Source organism: Pithys albifrons, chromosome 2 (genome assembly GCF_047495875.1).
Source record: "Pithys albifrons albifrons isolate INPA30051 chromosome 2, PitAlb_v1, whole genome shotgun sequence".
In the NCBI taxonomy this organism is placed as follows: Eukaryota; Metazoa; Chordata; class Aves; order Passeriformes; family Thamnophilidae; genus Pithys; species Pithys albifrons.
The window spans coordinates 75422844-75439075 of NC_092459.1; the positions used below are offsets into that span (position 1 = coordinate 75422844).

Consider the following 16232-nt stretch of genomic DNA (forward strand, 5'->3'; position numbering starts at 1 on the left):
TAATATCTTCTACTTTCAAGGCAATTATCCTGCTTCAGTTGGAACTGCTACCTTTATACAGAGATTGTAGATCATGAAAAAACTATCTGCCTACTGTGCTTAAACTAGACATGTTGTTTAACAAGTAGATTATCTCAAAAGATGCTGCAGGTGAAGGAATGTATCAAATCATATACAGACATAAAACCCACTGTCTGTGGGATGTCCATTTTTCTTGCCTGCAATCACTTATTACATCGCTATAGTCCTCAAACAACAGTTTCTGCCTGTTGAATCCTTTCCTTTTTCAGCACTGCAAAGTCTCCCTCCAAAGATGCCAGCTTGCCAGTAAACTTTCCCTTAGGTATGTGCTCCTACTTTTTCCTTCCTTTTTGTTATTGAAGATAGTCTCACGTTCTAGGATGATGAAATATTCACTGAGAGCATGTAACAGCAAACACATATATTCCTTTGGCTGTGTAAATTAATGAACAGCCCTTATTTGCTTACTGAAAAACTGTTTTCTAAATTCCTAACCTTGTACATCATCGACACACAGTGTTGGTCTTCCATACTGCTTCCTATCAACGAGGTCAGTTTTGGATAGAGGCCTAGAGAGTCAGTTTCAAGGTAGACTCTCATAGTAACATAGTTGCAGATAGAGCTACCCCACTTCTGGCAGCCTTTTCCCTGTGGCATGTAAAATCTGAGAACTTTCAGAATTTGCCAGTGTACCATTGTAAAATATTCCCTTCCTTGTGACCCTTTTCACTGTAACTATCCTGCACCTTGCTCCTTTCGTCACAGCACAGGAACATACTGCCAGTGTATCACTTAGGGTGTTTCTTTTGTGCTCCATAATAGGAGTGGACCATGATTCCTGCAATGTTAATCAGCTTGTCTCCATGTGTCTTCCTGGGTTTCCAACTTGTGCTAGTACACTAGTTCTGTGTGAGCAGTTCTCACTGCTTTCATTCTTTCCCTGTGGGTTCATATGCTATGAATTTGCACAGATTTGTACCTGCAACCATAGGGCATAGATTTGTACCTGCAACCACAGATCTAACTATATGTTAGAGTCACTCAGTGTGAAACAGCACTGTCACAGTTAGGGAATCTTTAATGTCCTCAAGGTAAAGTTCCAGCATTCTCAGCCACATGAGTTCTCCTGTCTGGTTTAAGTTAAAAATAAATGAAACTTTCTACTTTTGTGTGCTCTGTGCAATCAACAGCACTCAACTGCCAGAGTTTGCATTTCAGGCTTTACTGAAAGCAACTCTCGCTTCATTTACTTCCCCCAGTGATAAAATAATAATAAACAAATCCTGTAGCTTCACTTTTCTCATTGCCTTCTTATAGTCAACATCACACACAGTTTCTAGTTTTGACCATTTGAATGGTCATTCTGTGTGATAATTCTGATTTCCCAGTAAACTGAAACTCCTCGGGTTGCCTATTATGCTTTGGGTTTGATGCTGCCTTGCTTACCTATTAATCATACCCTTCCTTGCTAGAGGGTTCTCACAGGATTTGGTGTTGCCACAGTATTTCATGCTGGGTAACAACATGCAAGAACCTGTCTTTCTAAAATTAACTTCAGCTAAAACCACACTATTTCCACTAATGTCTGTAAACAGTAAATATCAGTAAAACTGTTTGAGATCATATACAAAAGATATTACTATGACAGCTAAGAATCCTTATATACTAGAACCTTACACTAAAAATATAATGAAAAAGAAACCTCTCACTGCTATAGAACAAAACCACTGATTACAAAATCCTTCCTAAAAAGAGACAAAGTCAGTTATTTTTATATGTATGCTATGTTTTGGAAACATAGGTGGGCAAGTCATGATGTGGTTTCTTTTCAGAGTGCAATTACAGATAACCAATTAAATCTTCTTGAAACAGCCATCATAAAAGATCCTATACAGCCAGTACTGATAAGCACTTTTAAAATACAGAACCAGAAGCAGAAAATAGGGGTTGCATGTAAAAACAGCATGAACTGCCTTGGATATCAGCAATCAGTTTTTGACTGACAGGATACCAATTTTGTGGGATTTTTTTTCCCCAGCTATGTGTATATATAACTTTCTGTATCTAAGAAGCAGCAAGAATGAAAATTAGGTTTCTAAGACAGAACTAATACACAAACCACTAGAGACTCACTGCAGAAGGAGCAGTACAAAGCCTGAATGTACCCTGCTAATTGCCTTGTGTCAATCACCAGAAGAAAAGCATGCTGAAAATTTGATCCCATTGCACATTAACCTTTATAAGAAATGGCTCTGAACCACCAGGCCTAACATAGTAAAAAAAAAATTACAATCAGGATGCCTAACTTTATACTATATAACTCCTTCATAGACTACAAAGTCTACTGAATTACTCTCCAGTGAAACAAAATGGATCTCCATTCACTATCCGTAAAAGAATAAGATCTGTTCAGATTAAAGTCACAGTAAAGAGTTTCACTTTGACAGAAGAATATTTTTAGAATGGCAAAAGGTACACCAAGTGTGCATTCCCATCTGAGGCAGGAATTTAGCACTTGTTGGAGGTACCAGTTTAAAATTACCCAGTGGTTAGCAACTAAAACTCAGTCTCATAGCTGAGGCCACTCTAACTAGAAGAGTGTTTTGTATATAAAACTTCCTTCTGAAAGTTAGCAAATGACTGCCAGTTCCTGAAGGGCATGATGAATGACAGAGATCTTTTATTACTACTTCTTTTAGGTCATCTGTACATGCATTGAGAAAAGTCCTTAATGTTTTCAAGAAATCCATCCTCAGCTTCTTAACTATGGACTTTTTTAAATTGCAGTCAGCTGTGATGCAACATTAAAGTAGCTAAATAAAATATGCCTTTTTTTTCAAGTTTAGGTGTCCACTATAAGCCTCCACTACAGATAGGCCTAAACTAATTCAGAAGTTTATACACTCAGCATTTTTGAAAAAACAATTCACTCTCATTAATAAACAAATATGGATATATAGTCTAAATATGTGCATCTGTCTGTGTAGATTTGAGCTTTTCCTTCCATTTTTTTTTCCAAAACAATCACTACAAACTTAACAGTTCCACCCGGAATTATTGCAAGCTAAGCATATAATAAAGGTCTCGCTTATGAAAACCTCACAAGTAAAAAGATATATTCATAAAACAGTTTTAACTTAGCACCTCAGACTATTCTTTTGTTGCCATTAAAAGTGAATTGTCATTTGCAAAAATTTTACTATTGTTAAAAGAGTATCAGCAAATTCAATTTGGAAACTGTAGTCAAAGACAACATTTATTGCACATTTTCTTTTAAAGGATCATCTAAATACAAGCTGTTCCATTTAGCTGTTATTCCAAATATATTTGAATATAATTTAAATACACATTAAAAAAATTTAAAAAAATTAAAATAAAATAGTCAAGCTTGGCTTAATTAGGTCACACTGGAACATAAAATGACAACAAGAAATATCTTCAGACAGATGTTTGTTGCCTAGCACTGGTCTCATGAAAATTCTTTGGGAAGTAAAGTGACTGCTGCCTCCAAACATGATAAATATGAATTGATCATTAAAGGCAAGCATGAGCATGCATACTGCTGCCCAAATATTCTTTTACTGGAATAACTGAAACACTGATTTGACATTTCTTAATTTCACCTTAAAAGTAAAATCTCACATAATACTTGGTGATTTGTTTATTACACATATTCCAGACTCAGCAATACCAGCAACAATCACTTACTTCTCAGATTTCCCATTCCCGGAGTCAGGCTCATTCTGGGAGGCAACGTGCTGTGATACGGTGGGGTAGTGCTGAACAGGATATCATTTGGCAAGGCCTGGTCCAGCATTGAGCTTCGAGAGCTGGCGTAGGAAGAGCCTCTGCGATTACTACAGATACTCTCATCAGACAGGGTGCGATAAAGTGTCCTCCGTGGGGAGAGGTTTCCATAAAATGAAAACTGAACATAAAAGTAAGAATGCATATGACTGGTTAAAATAATTCATATGATCATATCCCATCATCAGTTCTTGAGAGTATTTTTCTAGGCAGGCACTCTGGAATTCTTGAACTAATAGAGAAGATGAGAGATTTGTTCCACCCTATCAGATCTACTGGGGCCTCAAAAGGGTTACTGAATTGGATTTTCATACTTCCTCTTAATATTTTGGAACATATCACCACGAATTAATCAGATACTGTGCAGTTTTATTAATTTTGAAATGTTACAGGAAAACTCCGTAGCCTTATGACAGGAGTGTTATACAGAAATGTATATAAGGTTACCAACTTTGGCAAATATTCTGTGACTGACTCAACATGTATGCAAGACTACACATAGAACAGTTTGATTATAATTTGAAATGATGACTGCTTTAATGTTAAACATTCTGAACTGATACATGCCGCCACATAATTCATTGGATGATAAAAGTGACTTGAGACACTGCATCTCTCCAGATGTCACAAAACAGGCTTAGAAAAGAGGATAACAGAGTTCAGTGAAAACTGGTTAAGCATTTCAAAAGGCTCCCTAAACCACAACTCAAATATCTACAGTAAAACAAGATATTACTGTATTGTAAATCTGGAGCATTCCACTTCATAAGTCATTCTTCAGCACTGCAAGCCCAGTTTTCTTTGCATCTACAAAGTCCAGTTAACGCCTTAATTATTTTAACTTGTTTGTCCTGCCTATAACAATTAACTGTCTGGTTTTCTTTGTAATTAATTATGAGTTGCACATTCACTATGCAGAACAAATGCTTAAGAGGAATAGCTTTTGAGAACAGTGAATATAGTATAGATTTAAACATATCTACAATGTTGTAGTTCTGATAAAACTTGATCACAAATGAATGGTTCTAAAAGGAATACGCAGAAAGAATCATGGAACAGTTTGGATTGGAAGGAACCTTAAAGATCATCTAGTTCCAATTCTGCTGCCATGGGCAGGGACACCTCCCACTAGATCAGGTTGCTCAGGGCCCCATCCAACCCAGCCTTGAACACTGCCAGGGATGGGGCACTCACAACTTTTCTGGGCAACCTGTGCCAGTGTCTCACCACTTTCACAGTAAAGAACCTTCTCGTAATATCTAATCTAAACCTACTATCTTTTTTTTAATCCACTCCCCCTTGCCTATGCCACAAGACACAGTCTTTACAAAATACTTAAGTACATTTCATAGTGCTAGTTGAGGAAAGCATCTATCCTGATGACAATGTAGAACAAGCTTGATTGTTAGAATGTTTAACTAAATCCCTGAGAAAAATGAGGGAAACACTCAGATTCTAATCTAGGAAAGCATTGAAATACCACATCAGTTATAGAGATCTGGGCCATGGGAATAAGCATCATCAAAAACTTTAACACACCCATAACATGATCACAACAGGCATAAGAAGGATCCCTCAATGAATGGACAGAGGACACACAGCATTCTTAAATGAATGGCTATATGGTATTCTTCTATAAGCAGTGGTCAAGAGACCCTGATCTTAATCAGGGACCACATTGGGCAAAGGGTTAAAAGCTTTCATCCTCTGAATTGAAGGGTCTCTGCCCCTTTCTCCTGCACTCAGAAAAGGGTCCTGCTGCAATTCTTGGGTGTTATTCAAGTCACCTCAACCTTATCCTGCACTTTCTTTCTATAAAAGTTGTTCACATGCTATCCAAGGCAGCTGGAGCTTTACAGAGACTCCCTTCAGGGTACAACAAAAATTAAACATTACCTAGAGGGTGCATTATTCCCTGATCGATCAAGATGGTAAAGCCAAAACAAACAAAACATTCAGAAAACTCCTTTCTGACTTCACTATCAAAAGTACCTGGCCCTTCAATATCAAGATTACTACTCTCTATGTAAGCATGACCAAAGACTGTATACTGCCAAGTCCCCCAATTATTACATCAATCATCAATGATAAAAACCTTCAGGACATTCCTCATGAAAATTCAAACACATATAATGCATACCTAACATACTACATGTTAAAATATATATACAATCTGAATTTCAAATCCAACTCTGCACTTAGAGGATTCCCATGTGTTCCTTTTGTTCAGACATGATGATTATGCTATTTAGCATATAGTATAAACACAGTGGGTTACGAGAGGATTTAGTTAATATGGAAGTGTGACAATTATCAAAAGTAATTTAATTGCTTTGTTCTTTATTCCACATTAAGCACAGAATTCACAACCATTTCTACTTTGGGGAGTAGCAAATTTTAAGTTCTCTATCCACTTTTTGAAAACTATTAAATATTTCAGATTGCCTTCATACCATAAGATTAGATGAGCTCTCCACTGGCACTGACAATTATGCCTTCTGAGCAGTTGCCACTGATACCTACATGAAATTGTTGTTCAGATAGATTTCACACAGAATTTATGGTACCAGCTATTACAAGGCAGGGGAAAGCAGGCTACTTTTATTCATGTGCCTTAGTATCACACAAAGTGTATAAATTTTAGGCATCCTACATTGAAAATGTCACTTTTAACCTCTGAAATTATAATTAAGTCACTCAACCCGCAACCCTCTCTGCTCAAGCTAAGCAAAGACACATTTAAACAAATATGTATTTTGTACGTAATCAACAAACACTTCCCATCATTGTGGGAAATGATACTTTGAAACTTATGGTGAGTATCTATGGCATCTCCATAGAATAAAATCAGCTTGTACAAAATGTTACTGCCTTCCCTACAGCAATTTTAGGAATACCAGAAATCCATTTCTAAGGTAACTGTGGCTGAGATAGATAGAGCCAAAGAAAGCAGCCAACCTTTCTTCTCCCTTCCTCCATAGAGAGGCTGTCCGGCAACATCAGCTTCAGAAAATCTTCTTTGGATAAGATTTGCTGGCTTTCAACAATGGCATTCCTCGCAGAAGTTTGGAGTGGACTCGATGCAGACACAGCATCAATATCATCATACACTCTGTTGAGACAATTGCTGGTTTTAGCAAGATACTAGATTTGAAAGACTGCAATAATTTTCTGTCACAAAGTGAAAATGGTTAGAATTATCTCCTGACACAGCACACTAATCAAAACACTTTTTGTTCACTTTACACTTATGAAACTGGGGGTGGAAAATGAAACTCTTAAACCACTGAAAAATTTACCTTAGGAATCTTAAAGAACAATGTAAAAAAGCACAAACCCTGTTACTCTTAGCCTACCTCTCTGTTTTTATACACCACACTTCTCTATTAATATAAAAGCTGTATTTATGACAACATTTCAAAAGATTTATTGCAAAATATCATTATTTTATAGTGTGATAGTTTATCCAGATTCTCAATCTGGAAAAATTACTATGGCCATCAATGGCAGTGTTTGAAGTGTATTGGTAATCAATTGTGCAGTGTGGTTAAGTGTATTTTATTATCATCAACATCATAAAGCCCTTTAGATAAATACAACTACAGTCTTCCTCAATTATCAGCACATAAAAACCTATTTACAGTCAACAACAGACTTTCAAACTGATTTATTATCCTTCAGCTTCCTTCCAGTGAAAGAGACAGAATTTAAAAGATTTACTTTGAAAATGTAATTGAAGGAACTAGAGATTCCCAGTCACAGAGAACACACATTTGAATCCATTGCTTACTGTATAGTGCAACATAATCAGTGACTCTGTCTTCAGCAGAGAAGAAACAAGCTTTGCTATGGCAAAGATGGCAAAGTGTAATTCTCAGTGAATTATATCCTATGGTGGCACAACATTTAGCAATTGACCTGATTTTCATCATCATTGCTAATTAGAGATGTTATTTTATTTCAACATAATTATCCTCAGAGTGGTATTTCCTCTCTGTGATAGAGAGCTTTCCTAGAAAGAAAGAGGAGAGGCAATACTGTATGCCATGGAAAAATCTGAAAATATTTTCTGATATATGAAATGCTGTCATATTCAATTAATACTCCTTGAATAGAACTATCTATTGAAGATAATTTTCTAAATTGCCATTGTTTCAGTCTAAATACCATGATTCACTATGCAATTTTATTTCAAGGGTGTCATTCAAACTAAAAAACTGTTTCAGGAGTTCATCAACTTCAAAATTCAAAAACTTGTGGGAATCACTGAACTTATCACTTTAAAGTTTAAATATTACTACAACTGAACAATTTAAGCAACTAAACCATGGTGGGGGGAGTGAAATCACATGTACAATAACATGAAGAAATACAAATAACCAGGACAGGAAGGTTATAACATCTTCGGCTTTTCAAAATTAGGAATTCAAGAGCTTAACTTAAGACTCATATTTCATAGCATATATATTCTAGCATATATTTTTAAGTATAACTTTTCCCATAAACATGCACACATATGCAATATGAGAAATTACATGCAAATAACCCATTGCCATTAAAAAAAAGAGTAATCCCACATTAAACATTTGAAAATCAGGTACTGCATGTCATCTTGTCAATTTATCGAGACACATAGGGCTGACTGTTTAATTGAGAGACAGCACCAAAGAGTATGCACAAAAAAGAAGGAAGGAGGTTATCCAAGAAGATGATTTTGAAGTTAATAGGGACTTAAAGGTTGGTTTTAAGCAGCACATTCAAACATTACTTGTTATTGATGCACCACTGTGAAAGTAGCATCTCTATATTTGAGATACTGCCTGTTTTCCTTTGAGTGCAGCTTTTTTCTTCCTCCTAAGAACAACACATTTCTCATGAGCTATTCCAGTGGTAAGCTGCACATAGGAATGTATTTCCTGAAATGTCACTTGTTAGAAAAATATGTAGCCTTATGTATGCCTGCACTTTCTGTAATCTCATGAAGAGATCGTGTATATCTACACTTAATCTTTTACTTGTGGGATCCTAATCATCCCTTTCTACCTGTTCATTAAACACAAAGTCAGAAAAAGATACCAAGGAACCACTAAAATACCCCCCAACTAGACCTAGTTTTTAAAAAATTATCTACTCTAAATCACCGATACATTTATATCTCCATCACTTTTAATGTATCAGCTGATGTAACAGGCACTAAGGTAGTAAGGTTTAATACAAAAGCACGAGAAAGGTTTTTTCAACTAAGGTTCCTGAAGATTTGAAGAAAAGCTCTGTAAGACATTAATAAACTTGTACCTTTCTGTTTCCTAGGTATTTAAAATGGAATTCCAGTGTCTGACATTTTTGACTACACACATTATCAGAAATTTCTGACAGTTTGCTTTGACACATGAGGAAAAGACACAGCTGGGTAGAACAGAAGAGAACACAGTATCCTATGTAGTTATTGACTTACTTCCTCGTTTTAGATGTACCTTTGATACATAAAGGTACAGAAAAGACCCGCAAACATTTAAATGCAAAACAGAACTGCAATTTTTTCCTATCCTATTTTAAAATTTATTTTCACAATCCTTCTTCCCCAATGAAGTAAAATAGAGTACTTACTCATGGCATTCAGAAACTTCAGATTCTTCAGGTGTAGGACTTCCTTCTGATTTTTTCCATCCAATGACATATTTGCTGACTGCTCCCTGTCTGTGGTACGGTTTTGAAACCGACCCAGACATCTGTTGACTGCTATTCTGAGACACTATATAGACTTTGGAGGTATCTAGGGAGCCACTCTTCTTAGAACAATGTGTTGATGGGCTTCCTGAATGATGTGACCCACTGAAAAAGTGAAGAAAACACACAAAAGCAAAAATTAAATCTGCTATACAACAACAAATAAATGTTTCACCTGGTATACAGCAATAATTCTCGATGTCAAGTTTTTCTCAAGGTTAAACTCAAGGAAGCAATATTGGCACAATGTATTCTCTACATATCAACTGCATATACAGTAAAGCTCTGGGAGAACAAAATTGTGATGAGTTTCTAGAACAAATAATGCATAGAATTCAACTTGCAGAAATGCCACTGCAAACTGATACAAATCAAAATAAAAGACCAAGTTCAAGATACATACATTCAATTTGTGTGTGCAATTAAAACTAAATACGGACGAACACATTTGAATCATGAACTATAGGGAATTACCCAAATATCTAATTATGAAATTCATGTGCTTTACTATTTCACAGTAATTTTGCTGGTTCATGCCAGATTGTGTCTTTCACTCAGACACATTAATATTAAATTATCAACAAATTAAACAAAAGTAAATTTCAGCTCAACAAAACAGTCTTCTGAATTATTTTATTTGAATAATAGCACAAGCAGGCACTAACAAAACCTTTTAGTGAAAACTCTCAAAATTATTTTAAATAAACTAAATACTTCCTTGAAGAATAAATTTCTTCAGAGTAATTATACAAGACAAATTTATTCATGTCAAGCATATAAAGAAATGAAGATACAAGGTATTATTTGGTTATTTTCCTGTATTGATTGACATTGAAAACAGGAAAATCAGAGGAAAAGAAGAACAAACTATTTCCTTCCATCCTGTACAGAGTAAAAACCTTAACACATAGACCAAAGCTTCAACTTCAAAGTTCCCATAAAATGGGAATTGGGAGATAAAGGCAACCAGCTGTAAGAGTGTCCTTTCAAAGCTTGCTTTACAACAGATGTACCATGCACACATTTCATTGGTAACAAAAAGAAGAGCTGAAAAACAATCAGAAATTCAATATGACAAAAAAATCTTTAAAGTATACACCACAACGATGTAAATTAGGGGGGATGGTAGGCAATGCAGTTTCACTGTAAGTAAAAATTTTCCATTGCAATTTTTCTGATTTCCCTCAGCATCAACTACAAGGTAATTTCTTGCACTGTACTAAAAAACTGAAAGTATATGAAATAAGTTCTAGGTGCAAACTTCTCTTTTACTCAGGAATGTTTCCCAACTTTAAACCCCTAAGTAATGTTCACAATGTCCCATATAAAGCCTCCATCAGAACTGGAAGGAGGTCTGGCTATACTTTTCAGGCAGACTCATCAAAAATGGCCTGAAAATTAATCACACAGGCATTTGAATACAACAAATATATCAAAATCAGCTAAGTGCACTTTCAAAGAAAGGTAAACAGAATAAGAAGAATGAAAAAGAGTTAACTCTATGTTAATTTATAATCTTTAATCCTTAACTTGTAAGAAATGCATACCTGGAATGAGAGGAGATTTCGCTTAGGTCTCCCATGCTGCCTTCAGCTGTGTGACTGGTGGAAATAGCAGAGGCATAGCTATGAACAGCATAGATTTTAGCTGGATCATCATCCGGCCCAGGAGCTTCAGAAGACTCGCTCCACTGCTCAGTACGACAGTGCACTCCAGACCTGCTGCCAGCAAGGTGCAGAGGGGCCAGCAGAGGAGCAGGCATGCAGGGAGCTGTATCAATTCCACTGTCAGTAGAAGCCCCCTTTATATATGTTAATCCAAGCAGCTCAGGATCCATCAGATCTCCAGAACCGAAGTGTTTTTCATCACTGTTGCTGGATGTATTACTGGATAGCGTATTGCTGCTTGAGTGGCTTGAACAGCTTTTGTCCCCAATCTTAACAAGAAAACAAACCAAAGAAGACACCCCTCAAGTTAAATAGTGAGAGATTTATTTTCATATAAATTACTGAATTTGTGCCATTCAAAGACCATTTTACTATTTTTTATAGTATGCTATAATATCACTGCAAAGTATGAAAAGAGCCAATTATACCAGCAGTTTCTGTGAAATGAATTGCACAGCTGGCTAGACACATTAAAGGTTGATGTCACTGAAAATAAAAAGGCTCTAGTTTCATCTTCTATCACAAATCTTAAGATCAGACATGAATTTTCTGATTATAGGACCTGCTTAACATCCATAAAATTGCATTTCTGAACAGTTAAAATAAGCATTTCGTTAAAGCTAGAAGCCTTGCTAACTGTTTAAAAAAGCTCTACTGCAAATCTGAAAAACACCAAAGATTGAATCATTGTTGGCTTTTTCTCAGTGTGAGTGAAATATGCAGCTCATTGGATCAAATCCAATTGGATGTGTGGCTAGTTAAATTGAAGCCAATTGTGATGTATGTGTACCAGATGAAAGTAACTTAAGCCACAGAGCCCTAAACTAAGCATGTCTGTTGAAGTGGAATAATTATGTCAGGCATTTGTATCAATAAAACTGGGGGATTTTGTTAGTTATTTTTAAATAAATTTTATAGAAAGTTGGATTCACTTATCTCTGTGACAGAGTAGCCAGAATAAAGGCAGATGGACTTCTCCTAGGGCAGACGGACTTCTATTAGGTAGAATATAAGTGAGAAGGGTGACTTTTTAATTAGATCCCTCTCCTAGCAGGTGTTAAGAGATGCTGTTGTTCACACATAAAAGCAGTTAGACAAGGCAACCTTTCCAGAAACGATACTTCTATTCCATACAGAAATTAACAGGCCTCAAAATTTGAGAAAATTACTTTAGGAAAAAAAAAAGGAGGAATCATATCTGCACTTATTCTAACCTTTACAAGATGGCTGTTGTCTTAAAAATGGTGGAACAACTGATAAAAATACAATAAGCAGCTTGTCCATGGAGAGGGACTTTGGATTGGTGCTGTTTAATACTGATTGTTACATGTACCAATCCCAGCTTCCTGTCAACTTTAGTTAAGGTAAAAGAATTTTTTTCTTCACGTGCATGATCAAGTTTACAAAATACTTCGTTACCAAGAAGTATCAAGCTAGACTCTCATAAGTTATCAATGTATCTAAGATGGGAAACTGGCCTTGTATACTCACCAATATAATTTTACAAATAGCATATAGGCTCCTACTACACATAGCATGTAACAAAAACTATCATTACTGCATTTTCCACCACTAGGTTGTTGAAGATTTTGCCACTACTGAAGACAAACCACTAAACTAGATAGATCAGAAATCTGTTTACGTTTTTGTAGTGCTTATTGAGAATGACACTACATGGGTATTTCACACAAGATGAAAAATGGTATGGTGAATATAATTTTATTCCCTTTTAAAGGATAATTAAATACTCCACAGATTAGGCAAGACAGTATAAATGAAGGTGTAAATATACAGCTGAGTGTAAAGTATTCTAGCTTTACCTTCTCAATGCCCCAGCCCTCTTGGAATTCTGCGTTTATAAACACAGATGAAGCATCCTCAATTCAACTCACATCTAGGTGAGCATACTCTTTGCCTCCCAAAACATACATTGGTCCTCATAAAATACTAAAATGTATTTTTAAGATGTATTTCCTTAGGTCCAGAGTGGGGTGTTTTGTTGTTGTTCTTTAGGCATCTGTTTGTTTTTAGAGTTTAGAATGACATGGAAGTAAAAGACTTACATGTGAGAGCTTGTTTGGTGACTCCTTGCCACTGCCTTCTTTCTGTAAAGCTCGGTCCTTGTAGGAGCTCAGGACTTTGGTCGATGGTGTATGCCACTTGGTTTCTGCCATAAATAATTGTGTTTTAATTTCTGAATGCTAAAAAGATGAGTATACTGTACAAAGGAAAAAGGCACATGACTCAGCATCAGGTTTCTAACCTGCACACTCTTTGGAATCACAGACATGCATCTTTTTGGATTTTCCTAAGATCTAGCTTTTTAATTTTAATAAAATGGAATTCAATCTGTTTTCCTCATTCATGAGGCTTTTTGAAGTTTCAAGTATTATCTAAATATCCCACACCATATTCTGTTGGACTGTCTCTAACAGTCCCCACTTTCACCATCACATTACATGCTCTTTGCACACCAAACCTCTGCATCAGAAGGTGGCTGCATTTCAAAAGGCACTGCATTGCAAAGAACATCTATTTTTAAGATACAGTGGTTTTTATTACCAGAATGTCTAGTTCCTTCCAAAGTTTCCTCTCGTTCTCTGCCTCCTTCACACTCCAGCGAACCTGAGCCTTGGTGATGTTCATGGAGCAAAGGGGACTGGCATCTTTCAACGTAAGCAGAAAATTAAGCTGTTAGGGTTTTGATCCTGGGAGACTAGTCACATGATGAGCAATAACACTTTTTATTTTTACTCTTAAAACCAAATACTGTGTAAGTGATTCTTTCAAACAATTGTCATTCTCAAGCCAAACTCTGCATGGAAATATTTACATGCAAATGTTTCAAGAGCACACTGTTATATCTTAAGTGTGAATAGGCCAAGAAGGCATGGAACTTTAAGAAGAAATGCATTCTTGAGGCTATATACTCAAAAAGCTTTTGTAATGAACCATGACAATACATGCTTAACGGTTTTATTATTTAAGCCTCACAGAAAGTAACTGTAGTTCTGCAGGTTTTCACACTCAGAACATGTAGGCTGTCCTAGTTCAGCAGCCAGGACCAGCTTATCACTGTGGGGGTGTGACCATAGCTGTGTATTCTACACTCTCTACTGATTTCCCATGAACTGTTCACAATGGACCATTTGCAGCAGCTGCCCAGGGCACACCTGATCCCTCAGGATGTGAGCTGGGTGTGAAAGAAGCCTGGGAGACAGGAGCTGTGATAACTCCCCTCGGAGAGTCATTAGCACCTTCACACCCAGCCTGAGGGGGCGTGTCTGCTAATGGACCATCAATGATTCCAAAATACCCCATGACTCACAGAGTTAATCACCCATTGTTGAACTCCCCACCCTGGGGGAGGTACTGGGCATTCCCACCTGAACCTGAGGGTACATAACCTTGGGGTTTGGAGACTTCTGATATCACTCGTCAGACCCAGAGGAGGACCAGAACCTTGATAAGACTGCAACCATCATCCTCACTAACAGGTTCTCTTTTACTTTAGACTCAGGCGAACCACGTGGCGCTCAGCACAGGGGCCAACGAACACCATTCTATTTGTGCCCCAGGGGGTTATACTTCTGGCTTTTGTGGGTTAAAATCAATTTGTCTTTGTATCATTGCATTTATTGTAATATTTTTATTAAATTGTTACTCTGACTTAAAATCTCTTTTTGAGTTGGGTTCATTTCTCATGTGCTAGTTTACTTTTAAACCAGCATATAAGCTAGTACTGGATTCATGGCTTTGTATTATATTGCAAAATTTAAAACATTTCACAGAGCAACACGTTAAAACTTAGGTTACTGTTAGAAATAGTTGTACTGGAAAACTTCATACAAGATGTGTTTTGATGTGTTTGTGCTTACTGTCAAAAAAAAAAGCTACAATTTTAATTGAATTATTAGCATCTCTTTAGGTGTCACAGATTTCACTGAGTTATATGAGATTCCTTGAAGACTCTCAAAGATATTGCATATATATCTGCTGCATGGAATATCTTATCCACGATCAATCATGCCAAAGCATTAATAAGCTTCCAGCAAGGAGTCAAGCTGACGTTTTCAATATTCACACTTCTTTTCTGAAAAGTAGCTTCTGAAAACCACTTGGCAAATCTGGAATGCTTTTATATTACACTATGTAGATATTGCCATTGCTCAACATTTTATAACAGAAGAGTATTTGGCAGCTGTACATATACAAAGTCATAAATTTAAAGCAGTTTAGAACAGATGTCTTACATAATATTCTTATAACATGAGTTATACTGGGGTGGTCTTTTATATACAGATAGCTAAATTCAGAAACTTCACCACCAAGGCATTGACAAGGGACTAAAGAAGCATCCATATACTGAAACAGCCTTTTAGGGAGAACAGCCTCTGAAACTGCTGCTTTTCTGAAGAGTGATGCAAGGGAATGGATGCCACTGAAACAAATATTTTGAAGACCACAAAGAATTTTTTTTTAAATTGAATTGTAAAATAAAAATTTGGCCCTGAAGAGATAAATTAGGATGACTTTAAAATTGTATTTGTATGCATGTTACATGAAAGCTCAGTAAACCTGTGCATCTTAAATACTAACAGTGTTTCAAAATTATATAGATGTTGATAGAGATGTTCTATCATATAGAACATCCACATAAATTTTGCTTAAGAAAGAAGATGCAAGAGATTTACTTAAAAATTTTAAAACATAACCAATACCCGTCATATCCCACTTGCTGTCTCCAGTGGCTGCTCCCGCTGGGCCCTGGGTCACTGGATGAGGACTGGTTGCTTGGAGAACTTCTGCAATGTTTACCAGAGTCATTAATAGGGCATTAAGGTATTTGTGGGGTTTCAGATTTGAACTGAGCTGTGTATCTTTGATCAAATTAATTTTCATTAATGATACAGACAGAGTATAAACACTTAGTTACATTCATTTTGGTAATTTAGAGTTTTATCTCAGTTTCATAACACTTAAGAATTTTAAAGGTATACTATTTATTCC

General features: G+C 36.3%; 1 protein-coding gene across 6 annotated transcripts in view; it reads right to left on the reverse strand.

Annotated features, from left to right (window-relative positions):
• Positions 1–16232, reverse strand: part of SIPA1L2 (signal induced proliferation associated 1 like 2) — a 183338-nt gene that overhangs the window by 14036 nt on the left and 153070 nt on the right. For all 6 annotated transcript variants that reach the window (XM_071549552.1, XM_071549555.1, XM_071549554.1 and 3 more), the window contains exons 12-18: positions 15944–16027; positions 13785–13888; positions 13286–13389; positions 11103–11491; positions 9436–9660; positions 6787–6940; positions 3730–3949 (exon numbers count right to left, since the gene is read on the reverse strand). In XM_071549552.1, coding sequence (XP_071405653.1) covers positions 3730–3949; positions 6787–6940; positions 9436–9660; positions 11103–11491; positions 13286–13389; positions 13785–13888; positions 15944–16027 — 1280 coding nt within the window. The remainder of the gene's footprint in view (positions 1–3729; positions 3950–6786; positions 6941–9435; positions 9661–11102; positions 11492–13285; positions 13390–13784; positions 13889–15943; positions 16028–16232) is intronic.